Genomic DNA, 23,533 nt, shown 5'->3' on the forward strand with positions numbered 1-23,533 from the left:
AGGGGGCGACTGTGTGGATGCCTCAGACTGGGGCCAGCCCCTGGTGACAGCAACATGCTCTCTGAGCATTTGCTAAACCAACATCCTCATTGGGTGACGTTTCTGACGGCTGTCCAGGGTGGCCAAGGAGGGGTCCTGAGAGTGATGGCCAGGAGACAAGTGCAGAAAACACACACTCTGCTTGCCTCCGGACGGCTCAAAATAGTGGAACGGAATCACCCAGGGCTACGTGGGCATCGGGCCTGGGGAGGGTGGGAGGGGGGCTGGGGGGTACTGTTACAATCTGCACCCACGGATGGCAAAATAACATCCCCCACCAGGCTGCAGACCCTGCTCCGCTGAGCACCTCTGCCCCGTGTGCAGGCAGGCTAGGGACTCACGGGGGGCTTCGGGATGACCCTCCCAAATGGACCATCACCAGGCGGACCCAGGGTGCCCCAGCACCTGCCCTGTCACCGGGTGGGGCTCAGTAGGTTTCTTCAGACCATCCGGGCCTCCCAGACAGGCTCCTCCCCTCCCCCAGCCAAGTTCGCCAGCATAGGTAGGTTCCACATTTCCTCAGCGACAAACCGGGTCTCCCACACAGCTGGAGCAGTAACTCTCCGGGTCACCGGTCGTCGATGCGGACTGGGTGCCAGGCGTCCTGTAGACGGGCAACCTCCCCGCTCCCAGCAGCCACAGGAAGTAAGCATCCTCTCCTCACCCATGAGGCCGTCAAGGTGCAAGACCACCCCACCCCACCCCCTCCCAAAGAGACCTGAGCCCAGACACCACCCCGGGGCCCACCCTCTCAGCCACTGCCCCCTGCACGGCCGGGGGCTCGGACTCTTGAAGAAAGAGGCTGTGCACATCAATGGAAAACCACAAAGACATCTGAAAAAAACTGCCCACCGAACACACAACACCACAGACCAATCTCCCAGACACGGTGTTGAGAGGCAGACGACAGGCACAAGACGGCATATCTGTCCGTTCACAGGAGGGTCCGAACCAGACAGATTGACCGATGGGGAGGGGTGTCAGAATGTCAGCCACTCTGGGGGGCATGAGGGAGCCTCCCCCGCTTCCAGCCTGGGGCCCTGGAAATACTCCCTCCCTTGACCTGGGTGCTAGTTACACAGGTATACATAATGCATACATAATGCATATACATATGCATGGACTGAACGTGTGTGCCCACCCCCCAATTCGTATGATGAAACCCTAACCCCCAACGTGGCTGCATTTGGAGATGGGGCCTCGGAGGAGGTGATTAAGGTTAAATGAGGTCACAAGGGTGGGACCCTGATCTGACAGGATTAGTGTCCTTATAAGAAGAGACACAGAGAGCTCAATTCCCCCTCCCTCTCCCTCCCCCTCCAACCCCCAGCACACACTGAGGAAACGCCACGTGGAGACACAGGGAGAACGTGGCCATCCGTGAGCCAGAAAGAGACTCCTCACTAGAAACTGACCCTGCTGGACCCTGATCTGGACTTCCAGCCTCCAGAGCTGTGAGAAATTAATGTGTATTGCTCAAGCCACCCGATCTGTGGTATTCTGTTACGGCAGCCTGAGCTGACTAATACATGTCTATATGTGTGAAAATTTATCCAGCTGTGCTCTTAGGATTAGTGTACTTTACTGTACACAAGTCATTATTTTTTCAAGAAAGCAGTAAAGACTAAATAAGGGAAGAATGGTATTTCTGGTTGGATCTTCTAGTGTATTTTTTAATATAAAGACTTAAATCAAATGGTTCCTCACTCCCCACCTGCCACTCTGCAAGGAGTTCCACCATGGGGACCACCTTACTGCTCTTCCACGGGGCTCAGGTCCCTCCCATGGATGACATAACCCCCCTGCCCTCATCCCTGTGGGCTGCTTGAGACACCATTACCACAGGCATGCCAGATGGTTTACAGAGAGTTTCTATTTTCCTCCCAACCTCAGCGATTCTCTCTTCATCCCACCTTCTCACGGCCACTCCTGATCCAACCCAGTAAATGAGGTCATTCCTGTTTCATGCAGTCATGGAGAAAACATGCCTCAAGGGCACACTGCGTGCAGGGCCCAGTGCTAGGATGGCGGCCAGCCCAGTGGCCAGTGTGCAAACCACAGGCTGTAAACTGGGTGAGCCAGTCTCTGAGAATCAGCACATACTTGTCTGATGAGCAACGGAGGTGAATGAGTAAAGGGATAAGTGACACATTGATGACATCAGGATGCTGTAAAGAGGAAGAGAGACTATGACCTAAAGGTGTGATGAGGTCCCTTCTGGGAGGGGAAATATAAAGATGCAAAAACTAGGACTAGCATGAATACCTATTTTCTAGAGTGCTATCTGCTGCGTATTTTCAGAGAAAAAGAATCCCTATGACAGACCCCACTGGTTGCCCAGCCAACTACTCCTGCTTCTGACTTATTCAAGTAGCCCCATGGGATGACTTGCAAAGCCAACTGGGGCAATTTCATTGGTCAAAGCCAACTGGGGCAGTCTGGTTCCCCCTTGTCCATGAGTGGTCTAGTTCTGGCCAATGACATAAGGAGAAAGTGGGCCAGGGGTGAGAAAAGCCTAAGGAGAGAGGCCTTTTCTACCATTCTCTTCCCTTCTGTTTGGGAAGATGTGATGACTGGTGCTCTACAGCCATCTTGGGACCGTGAGGAGAGGACAATACAGCAAGAAGACAGAAAGTTCTCATTGACATGCTGAGCTATTAAGCTAACCTAGATGCACCAACCCCTAGATGCCTTGTTATGTGAAATAATAAAGAGATTTTACCACTGAAGCCAGTTTTAGTTGGGTCTTCCATAGCAGGCAAACACACCCCAACCCATAAAACCATGTCACTTGTTCTTACTTTGGAGAGTAATTGCAGACGAGGTAGACCGCATTCTCCCAAACATCTCCCCAGACATTCATCCTCTGGCAGGTGTTCACGGCACAGCCAATCTTGGTGGTTGTGGCCCAAACTATCTGAAAAGATGACATCCATACATCTGAGCTCAAGGGACAAATGACCAGGGTGACATAATCTGGCCTGGATCCATTAGGTGCTGGCACGAAAGGGGTGTGTGGTGAAGAGGTGAAGGACCAGATTCTTCCCCTAACCCATTAAAGATCCACACATGTGTTTAAAACAAAAGCAAACAAAAAAAAAAGAACAAAAAAACACACAAGGAAAATTCCCCAGCAATGGAAAGCTGCCATAGAAGTTTCTAGTGCTTACTCTCAGTTTCCATATTTGTAAACTGGCCACAAACAGCCTGGCCCACCAGCTATACTTTGAGTAGCGCCGAATTAAAGGAAAAAATTAAGGCAATGATAGAGCAGAGGTTTTCTGACTGGGCAACAGTCCCACAGGGCCAGGTGAGTGACAGTGTTTGGGGGTGCCAGGCTGAGGTCACACCTGATCTTCAGCCTTACCTGTGTGTAGTGGGTGCACATGGTCCCAGAGCACCTCTCCGGACACCAGGGGTTGCACTCGTGGGGGTAAGGGTAGGTGTAGTCCTTCACCTCGTCGTACCAGGACTGCACGTGGAAGCCAGGAGAGCGATACCTGCAGGGGCAGATCAGCTTGTTATGTGCCGGCCACCAAGCACCCAACGACGGAGACCCCTGCTGGCAGCACCGCCACCCATGGGGCAGCTGGAGGGGGCGCTTCTTTGGGCCAACAGCCCCGTATCCCACCCAGTATCTGTTAAAAGTGCTTAAAACCCGAATTGGCCTCCTCTGGGTTCCAGGAGTGTCCCTGGGTGACCTACAAGCCACCAGTGTGTGTGGGAAACTTTTACCTGGCCCCCGGTGAGTTCTTTTTTATGTTAATAATTATGTATTAATTTTCACGTACATTTGGGGAATCCCATGTTTCACAGATATTACTGCTAAGGCAAAACTGAAGGTGCAAGTCCATTTAAAGTCAACATATAGAAAAACAGTAAGTAGATAACTGAACAGATCCTGACCAGATAACTGAACTGTGGCAGGGGAGGGTCTAGAAGTTGGGAAACAGCTGGCTATGGGGGACAGGGCAGACAGGTCCCTGTCACACACACACACACACACACACACACACACACACACACACACACACAGAGCAGCCTAAAGCTTCACGTTTCTGTAACGTCATGACCAGCTTCGTTCCTTGGCTGCCAGGGGACCCGAGGACTCAGACACAAGGCAGAAAACTCATTCAAGGCACAGGAACACACAGGTGTGCAGAGCCCTGCAGTCAGCTGGGCAAACCCTTGTACCAAGCTCCCCTTTGGGATTTTATCACCTGAGCCCTCCTTCGTCCCCAACCCTGAGGAGCACGCCCCCAGCCACTGTTGGTGGCCGCCGCCCCCTCGCTTCAACCCTGTCTGCCAGGTTGGCACCGGGAAAGAAAATAAACCAGATTGGAACCCCTGTCGCTGTCACCAGCAAGCGTAAACAAAGTGGTTTCAATAAAGAGAACAGATGTGGTGGCGACTGGTGACTTCTGAAGGCACTGTGGGGACCCGGGTGGTTAGAAGTCTTGTAACAATTACTGTCAGCACCCAGGGAATGGTGGCGGTCAGTGCTGTGGCTGGAGAAGCAGCCTCCCTTCCTGGGGCCAGCTCGGGGAAAGAGACACACGCAGCAACAGAGCTCTAGGGCCACGGGGAACCCATCACCAGTCTGTCTATTTCCCTGGAACCTCACAGCCAGGCTGGGGTGGTTTCGGAAAGAGAACAGGTGGCTGCAGAGGGGCCTTCAGAAGAGGGTCTCTTTTGTAAAGTGAGATGGCAATATTCATCCAGAAGGGGGACAGTCTTTGTGCCCTGGGACCCATCAGTCCTACTCCTCAGAGTTTTCTAATGAAATCATTCAAATGAGCCAAGCGGGAAAAGAAAAAAAAAAAACCTAGCTACAAGAATGGAATGGCTTGGGCTTCCCTGGTGGCGCAGTGGTTAAGAACCCTCCTGCCAATGCAGGGGACACAGGTTCGATCCCTGGCCCGGGAAGATCCCACACGCCGCGGAGCAACTAAGCTCGTGCGCCACAACTACTGAGCCTGCGCTCTAGAGCCCGCGAGCCACAACTACTGAACCCATGTGCCACAACTACTGAAGCCCGTGTGCCTAGAGCCCGTGCTCCGCAACAAGAGAAGCCACTGCAGTGAGAAGTCCGCGCACTGCAACAAAGAGCAGCCCCAGCTCGCCGCAACTAGAGAAAGCCCGCGTGCAGCAACGAAGAGTAGCCCCCACTCGCCACAACTAGAGAAAGTCCACACGCAGCAATGAAGACCCAACACAGCCAAAAAAAACCAAAAACCAAAACACAAATAAATAAATTAATTTAAAAAAAACAAAAGAATGGAATGGCTAAATTCCAGTCTGTCAACTTGATGGCCCACAGGCAGCCTTGACGACGTGATAACCATGACAACTATGTAACAGAAAATGCTTTGATATCGTATGAGAAGGAAAAAAAAAAAAAAAAAGAATTAACAGCTGTCCTGGCCACAGTTACAACTACGTGAAAACATGCCGGCCCACAGCCAGATGCACCTCAGAAGCCCAGGAACACGCTGAACCAGGGCAGTGGATCGATGGGTTTGGTTCCCTTTAGACATTTTCTCTTAATGCTGTCACAAGACTGACTTCATAAAAAGCAGAAAAGAATACTGGGTTGCTGTGGTTCCACGAAGTCACACCTCTGGACCTGTGGTGACACCTGCCCGGGTCCCTCCCGGAAAGGCACTGGCTAAAGGAAAATGCAGCTGCTCGTGGACCCATTACACTCCATGCTTAAAGAGCTGGAAATAGAGTAAATAGGCAGCTGAAGGCAAGCAAACCCTGACCTGAACTTTGAGGGGCTGTTTCCAGTCCAGACCAACTTTTCAATAAGTGCGGCAAAACGAAAGCAGACCCCGGGACCCTGGGCCCCCATTCGGAGGACTCGTGTGCACAGCACGTGGTCAGAGAGTCTTAACCGGTCAGAAGACATTTTGTCCATTTCCTCTAAGGCAACCAGCCCCCAGCCCGGGAGGGGCTGCCAGCTGGCTTGGGTGCTCGGGAATGTGGCCCGGTTGACCGGGGGGAAGGTCCGTGGGTGACATTTAACAGACACTGTGAAGTCCTTGGAGGTTCGGCGGCGTGAGTGAGACCCCCGTTCACAAGCAGGGGGTCACAGCGGCTCTTACCTGCCCCAGTGCACGGCCAAGTTCTGCCCGATGGACACCAGCAGGCTGTTGGGCCCATGCTCCCAGATGCACTCCTGGGCCCAGGCCACCGCCGACTTCTCCAGCTCTTCATCCCAGGTCTGCAAGGGGCGAGAAATGGGCACCAGGAGGTCAGGGTCAGGGGTGGGTGTAAGAACCCAAACTGCAGAGACGTCCCCAGCTCAGGCCCTGGGAGACCCCGAGGGCCGGGCTCCGGCTTCCACAACACTGGACACAGGGACTTCGTGCATTGTCTCTGACGCGTTCCTTGCTCGGGAGGTGGGAAGTGGCTGGTCAGCAAAGAACCTAGAGAAGCCCCGATCCTCAGAGCACCTGCTCGGCCCCTAACTTGTCAGGGACACTGGCAAGTCCCTTCTCTCAGCCTCAGTCTCCTCATCTGTGAAATGGGAGGATGAATAAATCCTGGAGATGAATGATGGTGATGGTGGTGATGGTTGCACAATGGTGTGAATGTAGTTAATGCCACTGAATAGTGCATTTAAAAATGGCTGAAATGGTAAGTTTTATATTACACATATTTTACATTATATATATGTATATATATATTTTTTAGGTAGCAAGAAATGCCTTCAACTCGCCCAGTCCTGTTCCCCTCCAGCACAGCCCTCCCTGAGTCAGGGGTCTGGGCCAAAGAATCTGCAGCCCTCTCCGCCTCCCAGCCAGCCCAGGGAGCACACATAACTCCTCAAGAAACAACACGGTGAACAAAGCAAGCAGGGTCACTTCTCTTCTGCGGAGGAACAGATGCCAAGCGGCCCTCCCACCTGCGAGCCAGCGGCTGCCCCGCCCCCTCCCAGAGTCTTGGGGAAGATGTTCCAGCTCATGGGCAGCTAGGGGCTGTCCCTCGCTCTGGGAAGCCCCAGCCCTGGCACACAGTAGTTGCTCACTGAAAGCCTATCCAGGCAGAGCCCCGGGACCATCCAGGAACAGGAACAGGAGACTGGTTGAACCAACTGTGGGACCCCTGAACGGAAGCTGCCCACTGCCCTCTCCTCCTCCTGCCTCGCCGTCTCCTTCTGGCCAAGATAACTGCGACTCCTCAACATCCAGGGGCAAGTCCTGCCCCAGGGCAGATGCCTCGGGGGGCCCGGGGTCACACCTCTTGACCCGCTGCCCATTTCAGCTGCAGGGGACATTCTGGGTTTCTCGCCGACAGTGCCCCACCTTCAGCGCCCACCAAACCCTGCACCACTTCTGCCTCGGATCTTTCTCCAGTGCCCAAGCACAGCCTGAAACAGGGGGTCAACACCCCTGGGGGCCACACTCAGTCAGTGGGAGACAGGCCTGTTGATAAGAGCACCCGCCTCCCACCTTCAGAGGGCGGGGCAGTGAGGTGCTCTTGTTAGGTGAACCTGGGTATGGTGCCAGGCTCTGCCTCTTGCTGGCTGTGTGACTTCAAGCAAATGGCTTCACCTCTCTGTGCCTCTGTTTCCCTATCTCTAAATGGGCTAATGGTACCTGGAATAGGATTTGGGGGAAGGTTGAATGAGAGCAGGCATGGAGCCCCCAGATGAGAAGCAAAGTAGCTCTCAGTCAATGGTACCTGGATATTAAGGAAGTTAACTTTCTCAAGCACCCACCAGGTGCCAGAGCAGGCATCTTCTGAACACCTGCCAGTTGCAGGGAACATTAGCACCATTTTCTTATTTAATTCCCCCAACAAGCCCTGGAGGTATGTTTTATCTCTCCACTGTTGCAGATAAAACAAACAAACAAACAAACAAAAACCTCTGAGGTTAAGAGAGGTTAAGTAACTTGCCTAAGGTCACCCAGCTAGGAACTTGTTAGAACTTTAACAACCCAGCCGTGTCTGCCTTCCAAGGGGGCTCTTCCTGCTCTGTACGCTGCCACCAGGTGCTGGTCCCACTCCACTAAAATAATAATGGTTACTAAAATCATAGCAACAGTATAATTCACATTTATTTAGCATCATGCATTATCTTATTGACTCCTCCAAACAACTCTGTGAGAAAGGTACTTTTGTGGTCCCCGTTGTGCTTGGTGAGGAATTATAAACGCAGAGAGGCTAAGTAATCTGCCGAAGTCACACAGCTAGCACGTGGCAGCTACCTAACCCCAGGCAGGCTGCCTCCAGAGCCTGTCCACTCATAAAACCTCGAAGTGGGGTATCTTAACTTCTGGAGGTTTAAAATCCACCTCTCAGTGCTGAGCGTGTTTCAAAGGACTGTGGCTCGAAGCCCCAGCGAGCAGGGCCGAGCAGGAAGCCATGGATCTGAGACACTTTCTCAAATCAGTGCCACTTGTCTGGGTGGAGACGGGCCGGGCAGCTCTGGACCGAGGATGCCGGGAGGGAGGGGACGGTGCTGAGCCTCGGACTGCCGGCCCCGCCCCGCGGCCCCCTGCTCAGAGGCGGCCTCAACAACACCCCTAAAGGCTCTACTTCCCCCACAGGGGGGCTGTTGAGACCCAAGGAGCCAGAGCCCAGCTCCAACCCTGAGATACCATGAAGTAAACAAATAGGAAAACACAGCAGGCTAGTCACAGGCTGCCCAGGGTCTGTCCCTGCCTGCTGCGTCCCCAAGCTCCTTTCCCCTGCCCTGCATCTCCCCGACAAGCACCGGACAAGCACAGGGCATGAGGAAAAGACCGGCAGAAACCCAGCCTGCTCCCCACAGGAGGCAGGAAACGGCCACGACCCTGGCGGGGCTGGGGCTCAGTCAAGCTTCAGGCCCAGGAAAATGCCTGCTCCCTGGTAGGCACCACACAGGGCCTTGGGGTGGGGAGGGACACAGGATGGAGGGTGACTGATGCAGAAAGAGGTGGAGAGTGTCTTTTCCCCACGGGGACAGACGCCAAATGACCAGTTGCTGGGAAGAAGCGGGGAGGAGTCCGTGCCCTAAAAAGAAAATCCACCCTGATTCTCTCCACCTTTAACCCTATAAAGGTCTGCGCAGCTGCCCCATGCGTTAGCGTGTTGAAAGGGCGCCCACTCTGCCTCCTAAAATTATCACAGCCCCTTCGGAATAAATGTCTGGACCATTTTCTTCAGGGAAAAAAGAAATGGTTTCATAACGAGGTCCCAGAGGACTCGGGGCTTGCTCGGGGCTCTGCGCAGACGGGCATCCGTTCGTCCGTCCCACAGCTGGCGATGGGCCACCTCGCGCAAGCACAGACGAGGACACCGAGGGACTCACAGGCACGCGGGCAGCTGACCGACCGTGAGGGTGGCCGAGGTCGGAGTACAGGCAACACGGAGAGCGGCAGCTGAGAGTCCAGAGGAAGGAGAGGGCCCGGGGCCAGGGAGGTGGATACGGGAGTGTTGAAGGTGCAGCCCTCCTGGGGGCCGGGGGCGGGGGCGGGGTCTGTAACACACACAGCACCCAGAGGCCTCTGCGGCCAAAGGCAAGGGAGGGAAACAGGCTATCCAGACAGACAAGGGCTCCTGATAGGAGGCCTCGGATGCGGGGCAAGAAGCGCAGAGGGCACCGAGGCTCCTGCCAGGGCAAAGGCTGGAAGAGAGTGAGATTTAGGAACTATAACGTGATACCAGGATGCAGAATGGGCCGGAAGAGGGCAAGATGGGAGGTGAAACAGCCCCCGACCCCACCCCAGGGCTGAGGCTGCCCCGATAATCAAGGGAGGATGGAAAAGGCTGGAGAAAGAGCCCCTGGTACCGGTGGGGTCGGGGGTGGGGGTGGGGAGGGGTTAAACTGAGCGTGGACAGGGAACAAGAGCATGGGTCCTGGACTCAGCCGGACCCAGGTCAGCATTCGCCTCCGCCTCTACAGCTGTGTGACCTCGGGCCTCGGTTTCCCAGTCTGTAAAGTGGGCGGATACCACGGCGCCCGTTTCACAGGGCTGGGGGGATGGGACACGGAGACACATGAGTGAGGGCAGAGCTGGGGACGTGCACCGGGGAGCCGGCTGCCCTCCTGCTCCGAAACGCGGGGCTTCTCCAGACGCACAGGGGACCCTCCACTGCCCCTCCTCTACTGCTCCTCCCCAGCAGACACCCCATCACCCATGGACTCGGCCACCCCTCGCTACTCAGACGGAAGGCGCAGCCAAACGGTGGGGGGAAGCTAAGGGTGACACAAGGACAGCGGTAAGAGCACAGCCCCAGGGCTGAGCATCTGCGCCAGGCGGTCAACACATATGCCGTTCGATGGTCACGGGGGCCACATGAGGTGGGATTTCCAAAGTAGACGCTGAGGCTCAGACTGGCTAAGGAGACGTCAAGGTCACACAGTGAAGACGTAGCAGAGCTGGGGTCGGACTCACCAAAGCCCAGCCCTTGACCCTCCCCCTCCCCCTCCCCCTCCAGGAGGGTCTGGGAGGAAGAGTCAAGGGCGGGGAGCTCAGGCTGAGCTACAGAGAGGTGCAGCCTATGCTGATCGGGTAGGGCATCCCGAACAGAGGCAGGGGGCCCTCTCTCACCAGGAGTCCCCAAGCCTGCCATCCCCCACCCCTCCCCCTGCTGATGGGGCCAGCCCCTGTGGTGCCCCAGCGCTCACCATGTACTCCATGTTGGAGGCCAGTGGCGACACCTGGCCCCGCAGCCTGTTGTGAAGCATGAGGATCTCCTCCTTGTCCACCCTGGGGATGGCCCTCCGGACCCGGGAGTGGGGTCTGTCCTGCTGGTATTTGCTGAGCAGCTTCTCTAGGTGTGTGACATTGGGCAGGAAAAAGCCTTGGGCTGCACAGACCAGCAGCACCAGCCCCAAGGGCACAATGCCGTTCAGGACACAGCTCATGGCTCCACGCTGGCAGCAAGGGCTGGGATGACAGGGTGGCCTGGGCTCCCGAGGTGCTCGTGTGCTCTGAAAAGAAGCAGAGGGCGGCGGGAGAAGTCGGTCAGTGTCAAACCCGTGATGGCAGTGACCGGACCGGATGTCATTCTCCCCACTTTGCAGATGCGGAGACTGAGGCCACAGAAGCTAAACCACCAAGGTCCCGCAGGCAGGAAGTGGTGGAGCTGGGATTCAAGCCAAGGGTCTCCAGCAAGGCAAGCTGCCTGATGCCGCATGGGACATCCTGGCTCAGTCTCTCCTGGACTCAACTTCTCATGGTGCCATCTATTATCGCTCTGAGTCAGCATTTGGACTCATTCAGGACTGCGGTGTGTCTACAGCCTGAATTAAGTTCCATCTCCTGCCCCCAAAAGAGATTGCTAAAGTCATTTCACATCACGAAAAGACGTGCCGTGAACCAACGTGAGTGGCAAACTTCCTGGTCCCTGTGAAGTAAGACTCAGTTCCCAAAGCGATTGTCAGGCATCCCCAGACCCATCACTGCATGAGGGCCCACCTATCACGGCCCTTCCACCGGGTACCACCTGTGAAACCGTCACACACTACGACACAATCTCCCAGGACCCAGCCAGGGACCCAGCCATGCACTCTGCCGATTTGCTCCTTGGATAAAGTAGAAAGAGAAAGAGAGAGGACCTCCAAGGGGTATCTGTGTACCCGCTCTCATCCCATCCCTGCCTGGTAAACCCCCTAAACAGCCTGGCATGCAGCCTCCCTCAGGCAGCTTCTGTCTGACAATGAGCTCGCTACAGGCACTGCCGGGTGTTAGTTACCCTGTTGGCTGCTCAGTTAGTGCTTCATATGGGTTATTAGTACCCAACAACTGCATCAGCAGGGCCGAGGGGACAGAAGACGGCGGCTGGGACTCCCGGTCCTTCAAGGCCCATCTTGGAGCTGCGCTTCCCAAGGAGCATTTCTGGAACCCTAACCCTGACACGTGCCGGGCTGGGGACCGTGGCGCACGGCCTCGAGGTCCCATTGGTTGGGATTCAGCCCTCTCAGAGACCCCCGGTGCCGACTGCGGTGAATCCCTCACTTTATGACCCATCAAGGATCTTGATGACCCTTCCTTGCCTTTGGGCTACAGGCCCTTTTCCCAAATAACGCAGCTTACTAATCTTTCTTAGTTAGCGTCTTAGGAAAAGCTGCCTTAGTCTTGTAATACACTTAGTAATTTTAAAATTCCACGGTCCGAAGTTAATTTATTAGATGAATCTTCGCTGTGCCTTGTGTTCCTTCCCAGAACCCTTCCTGAGCATCTACGTGGGCCAGTCACCGCATTATGTCATTTCCAATCCTCACGACAACCCAGGAGGTCGGTCTGTTATCACTCCCATTTTACAGGTGAGGAGGCTGAGGCTTGGAGTGCCGGTCCCAAGGCCGCTGTACTGGCAAGACTCGAACCCAGGTGTGATGTCTCTGAGGGTCCGGGATTTCCCATCATGCCACCCTGGCTCCATGGGGTCACACTAAAGGTCACAAGCGTGGTCTTCCTGCTGGCTTATTGTCTGGTCCAAGAAGACAAGGCAGGGCTTGAATGAGTGTGTTCGTCCACCCTTTCGCCTCTGCTTTACTCCCAAGGAGAGTCCGTCAGTCACCCAATGACCTTTATTAGACACCTATTTTGTGCTGGGCGCTGGGACACGAAGATGAAAAGGGCGCTGTCCTGGCCTCAGGGAGCTCTCAGTTGGGCAACAGGCAAGGAAACCCACAGCCCCTACCCAGTGGGACAGGCCTGACAAGACAGCGTGGGGAGCTGGTGGGAGAGGCTCCAGGGCCGCCTTGGATCGGGGGGAGGCAGCCAAGCCTGGACGCTGACCCACCTGGAACCCCGGGTGGCCCCTCTGGTCTTCTCCTATACCAGCAACAGCTGGGTTTTCACCAGTCGCGTGGTCTGAGGCTGCAAGCTGGCAGCTGGAGGAGGACACCCTCAAGGGCGCATCTGGGGCATCCCAGGAGGCAGAGCTGGAGTGGAGGAGCTATGGGAACGCGGCAGTTCCCATCTCCAACCCTGGAAACTCTCCAGGGTGCTGACCGAGCTTACGCTTCAGATAAATATAACCGCCATCTAGGGGGAGGCCTGACTCCTTGGAGTGGGTGAGATGTGGCCTCCCTCCCGAGGAGTTCCCTTTGGGGCAGAGCCGCAGGGACCTGGGTTAGGGTGGGGGACTTCTGAGTGCTCGTTCGCCCTGTGGGGATCAAGCCAGAAACGCAGAAGCTCTCAGGGTCCCTGACGTCTCCCTGCTTAGTCACACCACCATATACGAGCATTTCCCAGCTGCAGAGGCCAGGCTGAAAAGGATGCCAAAACGCACTGACACTGGGTTAAGATTTAGGACAAAGAAGGAGCGGGATCAACATCACAGAGTGTCCACTCGGGCGTCACAGCAACACCCGATTTGCTTTACTCTTCAGCATCCCGAGGGGCAGGGCACCCCAAAAGGCATGAAATAGGAATTGCTTACATGACTCACCTAAACTGGGTTTGGTTTAAATCACCAACGGGCACAACTCAAATGACTCTCAGTAGGGGGATGGGTAAATGAATTGTGAGTCAGTGTGGGTGGAATATTATACAGCAAGTAAAAATGATGGCCTGGAGCTCTGTGAGTGTTGGCATAAACAAAGCTCAAATCTGATGTTGGGCTAAAAAAGCAAGTTGTAGAATACTATGCTAATTTAACCTGACTGCCACAATTTGTACATATAAAACTTATAAGGAGTATTTTATATTTGGAAGAAAATGTAAAAAATAAAATTAAAAGTACAGCACAAAAGAGGAAAAGAAAAAAGAATACTATGCTAATGGTACTATTTGTGTGCATTTTAAGGCATATAAACCAAACCTTGTATAGTTTATAGATATGTGTATATGTACATACATTTGTGTATATGTGTGTATTATATACACAGTATTATACGTGTATGTACATATATGTATATGGTGTGTGTGCACAAGCGCGTGCGCCTGCATGTGTTTGTACGGTAAAACCAGGACTGAACAGACCAAGTTCATGGTGGTAGATGATGTCAGGGTGAGGGAAATTGAACCAGGAAGGAGAATATGAAGGAACTCATCTTTATGTCTAATATATTGTTTCTATTAAAAGTCTCGGGACTTCCCTGGTGGCACAGTGGTTAAGAATCCACCTGCCAATGCAGGGGTTTGAACCCTGGTCCGGGAAGATCCCACATGCCGTGTAGCAACTAAGCCCGCGCACCACAACTACTGAGCCAATGAGCCACAACTACTGAAGCCCGCGCGCCTAGAGCCCGTGCTCTGCAACAAGAGAAGCCACCGCAATGAGAAGCCCGCGCACTGCAACGAAGAGTAGCCCCTGCTCGCCGCAACTAGAGAGAGCCCGTGTGCAGCAACGAAGACCCAACACAGCCATAAATAATTTAATTAATTAATTAATTTAAAAAAAAAAAGTCTCAAGCAAATACAGCAAAGTGTAAGCTCCGTTCATGCTGTGTGGATAGGCTGAGTTGGCAGGAACTGTGATGTAGTCACCAGAGGAGGGTGTCCTCGGGGGCCGGACCTCGGTGGTGAGTGCATACTAGCCTTTGGACTTGTCTATTTTAAATTTTTTTAAATATTAATGAATAAAACAAAGCAAAATGCCAAAGCATGAAAGGACAGTGAAACCACTGCTGGTTCCAAGTGCATTCTCCCGGCATGTTCTCCTGAACAAGGGCCACCTTACTCCAGAAGACTTGGTCGGCCGCCTTCACTCTGAACTTTCAAGGGCCTTGCTTGGTCCATGGGCCGCAGACGGGTCCTTCCCTCCAAGGTTCCGGAGACAACTGATAAAGCCTCGGCTGGAGCTTCAGAGTTGGGAGAACCATGGGGTTGGTTGGTTGGTTGGTTTGTTTATGGCCACACCGCGTGGTTTGCGGGATCTTAGTTCCCCAACCAGTGATTGAACCTGGGCCCTCAGCACTCAGAGCACAGAGTCCTAACCACTGGACCACCAGGGAATTCCCAACCCTGGGGTTTAGTCAAACCTTCCCACGGGGAGAAACACAAGTGAAAAGAGGCGTTTCTCCAAGTGGCTTCTCCACCTCGAGACAGTCGCTAGCCTGGACCACACTGACGTGTCTTGGGTTGGGCCATTCGGGGCATGGTGCTGGGAGGTGCTATTGGGTCTGAAAGTGGTCTGGCCTGGCTGGAGCTCAGGGAGGGTTGGTGGGGTCCACGCTGGGGAGGGGGCAACGCCTGGACCTTGACGGCTTCTGCTAAGTTCGGGCCACAGGAGAACACTGAAGATTTAAGCAGAATTGTAACAGTAAGGGCTGGCATCTCACATCTACATTCCAGAGCACAGCACTGGGCTGGCACACAGGGAAAAAAAACAGAATCCTGGACTGAGTTGTGTGGCCTGCAAATTCCTATGTCGAAGTCCTAACCCCCAGCACCTCAGACTGTGACTGTATTTGGAGAAAGGGTCTTTAAAGAGGTGATTAATTTAAAATGAGGTCATATGGGTGAGCCCTGCTCCAGTATGACTGGTGTCCTTATAAGAAGAAGGGATTAGGACACAGACACACACAGAGGGACGAGAGTGTGAGATACAGCAAGGAGACTGCCGTCTACACGCCAAGGAGCAAGGCCTAAAAGAAACCAGCCCCGCCGACACCTTGATCTTGGACTTCCAGGCTCCAGAAGTGTGAGAAAATGAATTTGTGTTGTTTAAACCACTCAGTCTGTGGTACTTTATCCTGGCAGCCCTGGCAAACTAATACAAGCATCAGATAATAAGTGAGGAAAACTGTTCTAAGTATCCCACTGGCAGCTGTATGGAAGGGGGTAAGGGAGGAACAGAGAGGCAAATGGGGAGGCCAAGGCTGGGATGGTGGCTGGAACCTGGGCAGTGGCGATCGGCGCTGGGTCACAGCACGAGCCCACCAGCCGAGGTGACTTCGCCGGGGCCACGCCAGCCCCCATTGGCCTTCAGCCCCTTGGCATTCAGCTTCCACTGCCGAAACAGCTCGATCAGAACTTAGGGAAAAAGCACTTCAGCCCCCTTTCCATCTACAATTTAAAAGAAACAGACTCACAGACAGAGAATAGACTAGTGGTTGCCAAGGGGGAGAGGGGATGGGGGGGGATGGAGTGGGAGTTTGGGGTTAGCAGATGCAAACTATTATAGAGAATGGATGAACAACAAGGTCCTACTGTATAGCACAGGGAACTACATTCAATATCCTGGGATAAACCATAATGGAAAAGAATATGAAAAAGAATATATATTTGTATAACTGAGTCACTTTGCTGTACAGCAGAAATTAACACAACATTATAAACCAACTATACTTCAATAAAATAAATTAAAAAAAAAAAAAGTTTTCCCAATGAGACACACACACACTGCCCACTACCACCTGGGGCTTTCCAATGACCCGTACAGGCCCCCACCAGGGAGGCCGGTGGGGCTTACACGGAGGGAGACCCACCGCACGCCCGTTGCTGCATTTCTCACTTCACCCTCCCGATGATTCAGAGGTTTGGGCTTTATTGCTCCCATTTTACAGATGAGGAGACTGAGGCCCCTGGAGTGTCAGGAACCTGCCCAGGGTCACACAACTGCAAGCAGAAAACCTGGGGCTGGAACGCAGCTCCGTCTGACCTCCAAGCCCCTTTCTCAATGCCACCGTGCCTTCCCGAGGGGTGGGCTTCCTTGGGGATTTCCCGTCACCACCCACACAGGGGAGGGCCGCCCACAAACAACCCAGCACTCACTGAGACCCTCCCTGCCCTTCTCTGCTTCCTGCGTGGAGAGTGGGGCTCAGTGGAGACAGGCACCGTGCCCCACCCCAGGTCAGAGAGTGACTCTGTCAAGAAGGCATCCATTTGTCGCCCCCAGGGGAATGAAACCTTTACATCATGGTGACATTTCACCAAGATACTTCCCGTCATGGGGCTTGGCACCCACCCAGTCTCTATCTGCTGACGCACCTTTGACTAAAATACGACGCCCGCACCGACGGACCCTCTCTGCCGGGCACCCTCCAGCCCTCCTAACGTCCCCGAGGGGCTCACACTTCAGCGGGTCGACCCGAGCTCCCTTCGGTTCCTGGAGACGGAGGCCCACACTCTCCAGCTCTGCACTTTTGTCCCCGGTTTCTCCTAGGGTTGCCAAACGCAAGCTTCATTTCCAGAGAAGCCCTTCTCCACTCTCTGTCCCTGGTCTCCTACCAAAAGCCTGAAACCCCCGTGTGGACGGCCGTACAATTCACAGAAACGCTGTCTGGGAGACGTCGTCTCCTTGGCCCCAGTTGCAAAACCCAGCCTGGGAGACCACAAACAAGATAACGGCACCAGGGTCCCAGAAGCACATACCGGGGTGGGGGGGGGAGGGGGGCGGGGGCAGGGACCAAGAAAGCTTTCAAGCCCCACGGTCAACGGCCAGACCCAACCTGGGGTCAGATTCCTGCAGCACGACCTCAGCTTTCAGGTGCAGTTGGACTCTGGCTGTTTCCTACCCCATTTTCTGGAAAACAAAACTGAGCCCGGGAGACGTTACGTGGTTATCTGTGAGGTTGCGGGGCTGGTTTGAGGTGGAACCAAGGCTTGAAATCCAGCTTTCTGGACGCGTGGGAACTCTGAGCACGTGACTGCTGCAACGTCGGCTCTGCCGTCACCCCTCCACCCCGGCCAAGGCTCCGGGGACATTTAGGGCATCCACAGCCCCGCGTGTCCCCAATCTAGCCGGGGGTCTCCTCGAGGGCCAGCTCCTGGGGGGATGCAGCCACCAAATTCAACTCTCAGGAATGAGAGAAAGAAAGAGAATGTGGTTGAAGTTCGATGTCATCCCGCCTGCGCTGCCTTCGCCTGTGTTTAGGAAAGCCTGCCAGAAAGATGACTCTTAGGACAGAGCCTGCCAGCCGTCAGCCCCAAGGCCGGGCCAAGCTCTCTGCTTTTGCACATGCTGTTCTCGCGGCTCACCCCATGACCCCAGCCTGCCCCGCCCCCGCCCGGGTCCCGCTGATGAATGAAGTCCGGTTCGTGGGTTAAGACTCAACTGCAGGGTCGCTGCTTAATCATGGCCCCAGACCTGTCCGCCTTGTTCACCGGTGAACCGCCAATGCCTGACCTCGTTGGGACGAGGAGATCCATACATTCACTCCGTAAATATTTACTGAACACCGCTGGCGCCTCTGGGGGTGAACAAGACTGACAGGTCTGCAGGTGTGATTCAGCTCCAGGAGGCTTCCAGAACGCAACGACCCTTCGGCTGAGTCTTCACTGCTCAGCAGGGATGGATCAGCCTGCAGGGGAGGGGGCAGGCTGGGGTCAAGGGTCGAGCCGTGGTACGAGGAATGACGGAGATGAGGAACACGAGTGTTACAGTATTACAGGGTTCACTACGTGGTCTATGGCTAATAGTACTGGCTATGACAATAGTGATGGTGATGTTAAATGCTCCACAGATGCATTGTTTGGAGGGATTTGGGGAAGGCTGGAATTAATGACGGGGAACACAGTGAAGAAGGCTATTCTCTCTTCACCACATTATTTCAAAGCCCCACCTCTGCTTTGAGACAAAATCTAATTTTTAAAAATCCAATAAATGTCTAATGCTTGTCGGGGGCGGGGGGAAGCCCACCCCTAAACTTGAGACATGCTTCAGCTCACTGCATGCCTGGGGCCTTGGACACTTTTTCCCAGCTTTCTGGGGAAGTGGGTTCTGAGACGTCACAGACCGGGTCTGCGGCGTGAATGTGACCAACTGGCCGGGAACCGGATTCACAGTGGTGACAGTCAGCCGGTTCAGAGGCCAGTGCGGTTGCAGCGCTGGGTCTCCTTCCAGGGCTCAGCTCGGCTGAGTTCACCGGCCGTGGGTGTCGAGGCCTCAGCAGCCTGCCTCCTGTCTGCTCACACTTGCTGCCTTGCCAGCTAAGACTGGGTGCTTCTTGACGGCTGGAACCATTGCTGTGCTGGTAAATGTTTAACAACTGAGGCTCGAAAAACCCCAAAATACCCACCCTGATCTGTAGTGTCTGCCAATTCCCTTGGTGTAAATATTCCCACCACAGCAATTTGAAGCCACCAACGTGGGGTCACTGAGCATGGAGTTTCTGGAAAGAGCCTCACGATCACACAGAATGATGTTGTTTTTCCATCACATGCACAGAATAGACATCAACCACCCCAAGAGCAGAGAGAATAGTAAAGCGAGGTAAAAAAATAGGATGCGCTAAGTTTTGAGTACTTATTACCTTTGTTTTAAATAAGACTTATTTCACTGTAAGTTTCTATAACATTTAATGTTGGTGGTGTTCACAGAGAGTTATACTCAACATTTTGTAATAACCTATAAGGGAAAAGTATCTAAAAATACTGGTATATATACATATATATGTGTATATAACTGAATCACTGTGCTGTACACCGGAAACTTACATGACATTGTACATCAACGATACTTCAATTAAAAAAAAAAAATGATGGCTGGGTTGAACTTTTCGGAAACTTAACCACAACTTTTCTGAATACTTAACCATGGGCTCTCACAAGCCGGGACAAGCCGGGACAAGCCAGCATGACCCGGTCGGCCAGTTCCAGCACAGCACTGGCCGACTGGGTCTTATTCAACTTGAATCCTCAGCGCGTATTAACTGCCCAGCAAACACTTATCCCCAATAACCCAGCCAACACTTGATGAGTGAGGGCGAAGCGGCAGACATCGTTCTGGGTCCTCTACTCCCAGAATCTCGTATTTCATCCTCTGCACAGACTGATGGGGTCACTGCAATTATGATCCCTATTTTACAGATGAGGGAACTGAGGCTCAACACAGACAAGCAGCTTGCTCACGGTCACACAGAGTGCCTGCGGACGATGCAGAGGAGCCTGCCACCCTCTGACCGCCTACCCATCCTGCTCTCCAAAACGTCAGGGCAGTTCTGACCTGTGCCCCGACGTCAGCCGGACTCAGCGAGAGACCCCGAGGCTAAGCCCCAAGCCCGGGGTACCCCAGGCTCCGCTCTTCTTCAGAAGCACAAAGGAGAACTCAAAACGTGAGCGAGGCCAACGGCAGAGCAGAGTCAGACCCACAAACCACCCAGAAATTCCAGGAATGAGGTGGTGGCTGGGAGGAGGGGCGCGGGACACCCCAGGCTGTCTCAGGCAGATCCCAGGACTGGGTAAGTACCAGACACCCCAGGGGTGGGGATCTCCCTCCTCCATTGGAGCCAGTTTTCCTTAAACCCTTCTCAACAGAATTAGGGCAGGACAATGGAGGAAACAGGCCTGTTCCTTCCCTTACCAACTGCTCTGCCCTCAACCCCACAAAGATGGACACTAGGCTTAACAAAAATGCCCCTGGCCCCCCGCTGCAGGCACTTTCTTTCCTCCTGTCCCCTCAGCCAAAGATACGTCCTTACAGGATACACAGGGCAATATCTCAGGATGCTTAATTGAACAAATACAATATACAAAACCCATTCGGTTTTTTAAATACTATGCTAAGAATATACACAGAAAGAGAACACTCGCTCAACAAACATTTACTTAATCTACTCTGTGCGGGGGGGAAAAAAAAAAAAGAACTAAAACCAGGTTTGTTCAGAGCAAGCCAAGATAATATATAAGAGAAGCCACTTTAAAGCGACTGGATAATAAATTAATATGTTCTTAAAATACCCAGTACATAACTCCTGGGGCCCCTTTCTCCCTTCTTGCAGATGTGTGGATGTTTCCTTGGAAACAACGCTCCCAGCGAAGCTTTAGATAAATGGCAAGAAACCTCCACCTCCAAAGGACAAGAAATCAAGGACTCCCAGGAGGCAGCGTGGATAAGCGTGGACACTGGGTCAACCCTGGTTGGAATCCTGACTCCACATCATTGAGCTGGGCGCTGCCCAGAGGGTCCCTCAACCTCGTGGAGTCTCCAATTCCTCATGGGCAAAACAAAGCCCTGAATTTCTCCCAGGGCTGGGGGAGGATTTGCAGATTACGGAGACAGTGGTTCTAAAGAGCCCAGCAGCAGAGTCCCAGGATTTACCGGTGTTTAATGACTGTTTCTTTCCCTCCTCCTCCTGGGTGAATTCGGGCATCCCAGATCATCTCTGCTCCAGGCTACGAGGCTGACAGCATCTGGACCAGCCTCCCACCTGAAATGCATGATTCACTGGTATTGGGTGGTACCTGCAAGGATGAGTCACAGCCTTGAACCAAGCTCAAGAATTCTATAGCAGCAGGCTATGGAATCTTCACACTGCTTCACAGATGAATATCCCCAGGGCAAACCCTCAGGTGGCCACGGAGTGCTTGGGATAGGCCAGTGAACAAGACTCTGTCCCCGGGAATCGGGGGGGCGGGGAGGGAGGGAACGTCGCAGCAAATAGACGATACAGAGGCTGGAGGAAGACAGCCCTGGGACGTGGGATGGTGAGGTTGGGCAGAGGGAAGGGCAGGGACCACTCTGGCTGGGGTGAGCTCCAGGCAGCAGGAACCGCAAGGACAAAGGCTCAGAGATGGTCACCATCTTGGCCTGACCAACGAGGGGTGCAAAGCCAGCGTGGCCGGGGAGAAATGGCGTCACAGAGGCAAGCAGGGCCAAGCAGCCAGGGGCCTTGAGGGCCATGACAAGGATTTTATTCTAAACACAAAGAGGGGGAACTTCCCTGGTGGTCCAGTGGTTCGGACTCTGCGCTTCCACTGCAGGGGGTGCGGGTTTGATCCCTGGCTGGGGAACTAAGATCCCGCATGCCATGCGGCATGGCCATAAAATAAAAACAATAAAAATTTTTAAAAATAATTGCAAAGAGGGGTGTGTGTGTGTGTGTGTGTGTGTATGCGCGTGTCGGGTGCAGGGCAGATGAAGCCAATGGTGACAGGGTCTGATTTATGCTTTGAGAGCCTGGCAGATGTAGCATTGCAGACGAAGCTCACAGACATAACACTGAACCAAAGAAGCCAGACTCCAGTGATGAAACATGCACGGTTCATTTATGTAAAGTTCAAAACCAGGCAAAACCAACCTATACCATCAGAAGTCCGGAAATGGTTACCCTCGGAGGTGGGGCTATGGGAGGGTTCCTGGGGGATGGTCAGGCTCTGTAGCTCTGGGGCCGTAGCACGGGCATGCGCACTTGGAGAAAATTCATCCCCCAACGCACGAATGCATGTGCATTCTTCTCTAGCATGTTGAACTTTAATAAAAAGTTTAAGAGAAATTTAAAGAAGTTCTGGCTTCTGTTGGAAGAACGGCTCCAGAGAAGCTGGAGAACAGATTATGCAAGAGAAAATCCTCCAGGGCTCTCCCCAGGAGGCTCAGCGAGGAAACAAGTCCGGGGCCTGGTCTCCTGCAGCCCTTCAAAGTGAACTTGAAGGTGCTGGAGCCCAGGTAAAGCTCCGTGCTGCCAGAGCCTCCCACTTGGGCCAGACACCGACTCTCCCAGACAGGGCCCAGTTCATCCCCAGTCTGAAGGGCACTTTGTCCAGCAATGTCAAAGCTGAAAATATCTCAGTCCCCGGGAAGCCCGGCCTTGAAGGTTCCCGGGAATAAACAGTGTTTTTACAGCAGCCCGTGCTTCCCCCATGAGAACAGACTGGCTGTGTTGGGAGCCGGTGTGGGGGCGGGATGGAGAGGCGCAGCGGACACGTGCATACACACAGATGTGTTTTAAACGCTGGGAAGGAAACAACCCATTCTTTCACAGGGGCCGCTTAGGGGTTACAGACAGACGGACTTCACAAGCTCCTGGGCACACGGGGCTCTAAACACAGGCTGAAGGAAAAGGCGGGAATCCTCAGGACACTTGCTCGGGCCCCAGAGCAACGAGTGCCAACAAGCCGAGCGCTCTTCCAGAAGAAAGTCCTAGGCACACGTCAAGAGCCTGTTCTCAGGGGCCTCGGCTCTGGACAGAAGAGGTCATTCTAGCTCCCAAGCCACTGGCTCCATTCTCGCCACGTGACCTGTTTCTGGTCACACCGGGTCCTGTAAACAGAACCTTCCACCCCATCAGCCAGCCCCGCCCACCCCATTCTGGGGCCGGGGCCCAGGGCAAGTCTTCTCGGCTTTCCAGGGCAATGGGTCCCACCCTGGAGCCCGCACCAGAAAGTGCTGGAAGCCTCGTGAAAGAGCAGATTGCCGGCCCCACCCCCATAGCTTTAGGAGGCTTGGGGCAGGGCCTGAGAATCAGCATTCGGACGAGCTCCCGGGAGCCACTGCTGGTCCGGGGACCCCACTTTGAGAACCGCTGCTCTAGGTGGTAACAGCCTCTCAAATCTTCTCACACCGCACCTTAGTCCAGTGTTTCCCAAACTCCAGCCCTTGGCACACCCCCTTCCCCAAGCTTTGCCCACCTTCTTACCGTCTCCCTGTTCTAGTTCATACTGCATATTTTATTGAAGTTGGCTTGCTGTGGGGGTTCAAAGAAATTTACTTTAAAAAGGGAACCCTGGGCTTCCCTGGTGGTGCAGTGGTTGAGAATCTGCCTGCTAATGCAGGGGACACGGGTTCGAGCCCTGGTCTGGGAAGATCCCACATGCCACGGAGCAGCTGGGCCCGTGAGCCACAACTACTGAGCCTGCGCGTCTGGAGCCTGTGCCCCGCAACGGGAGGG

General features: G+C 53.9%; 1 protein-coding gene across 2 annotated transcripts in view; it reads right to left on the bottom strand.

Annotated features, from left to right (window-relative positions):
• CRISPLD2 (cysteine rich secretory protein LCCL domain containing 2) overlaps nucleotides 1–23,533 on the bottom strand; it is a 67,409-nt gene that overhangs the window by 38,661 nt on the left and 5,215 nt on the right. The window contains exons 1-5 of one of the 2 annotated variants that reach the window (XM_082366876.1): nucleotides 20,968–21,232; nucleotides 10,661–10,966; nucleotides 6,147–6,265; nucleotides 3,407–3,539; nucleotides 2,841–2,956 (exon numbers count right to left, since the gene is read on the bottom strand). In XM_082366876.1, coding sequence (XP_082223002.1) covers nucleotides 2,841–2,956; nucleotides 3,407–3,539; nucleotides 6,147–6,265; nucleotides 10,661–10,900 — 608 coding nt within the window. In that variant the 5' untranslated portion in view covers nucleotides 10,901–10,966; nucleotides 20,968–21,232. Of the gene's footprint in view, nucleotides 1–2,840; nucleotides 2,957–3,406; nucleotides 3,540–6,146; nucleotides 6,266–10,660; nucleotides 10,967–20,967; nucleotides 21,233–23,533 lie in introns of those variants that run through there. The other variant, XM_082366875.1, reaches the window with a different exon arrangement.

The sequence above is a fragment of the Balaenoptera borealis genome, assembly GCF_965194805.1.
Source record: "Balaenoptera borealis genome assembly, chromosome: 19".
NCBI classification, from domain to species: domain Eukaryota; kingdom Metazoa; phylum Chordata; class Mammalia; order Artiodactyla; family Balaenopteridae; genus Balaenoptera; species Balaenoptera borealis.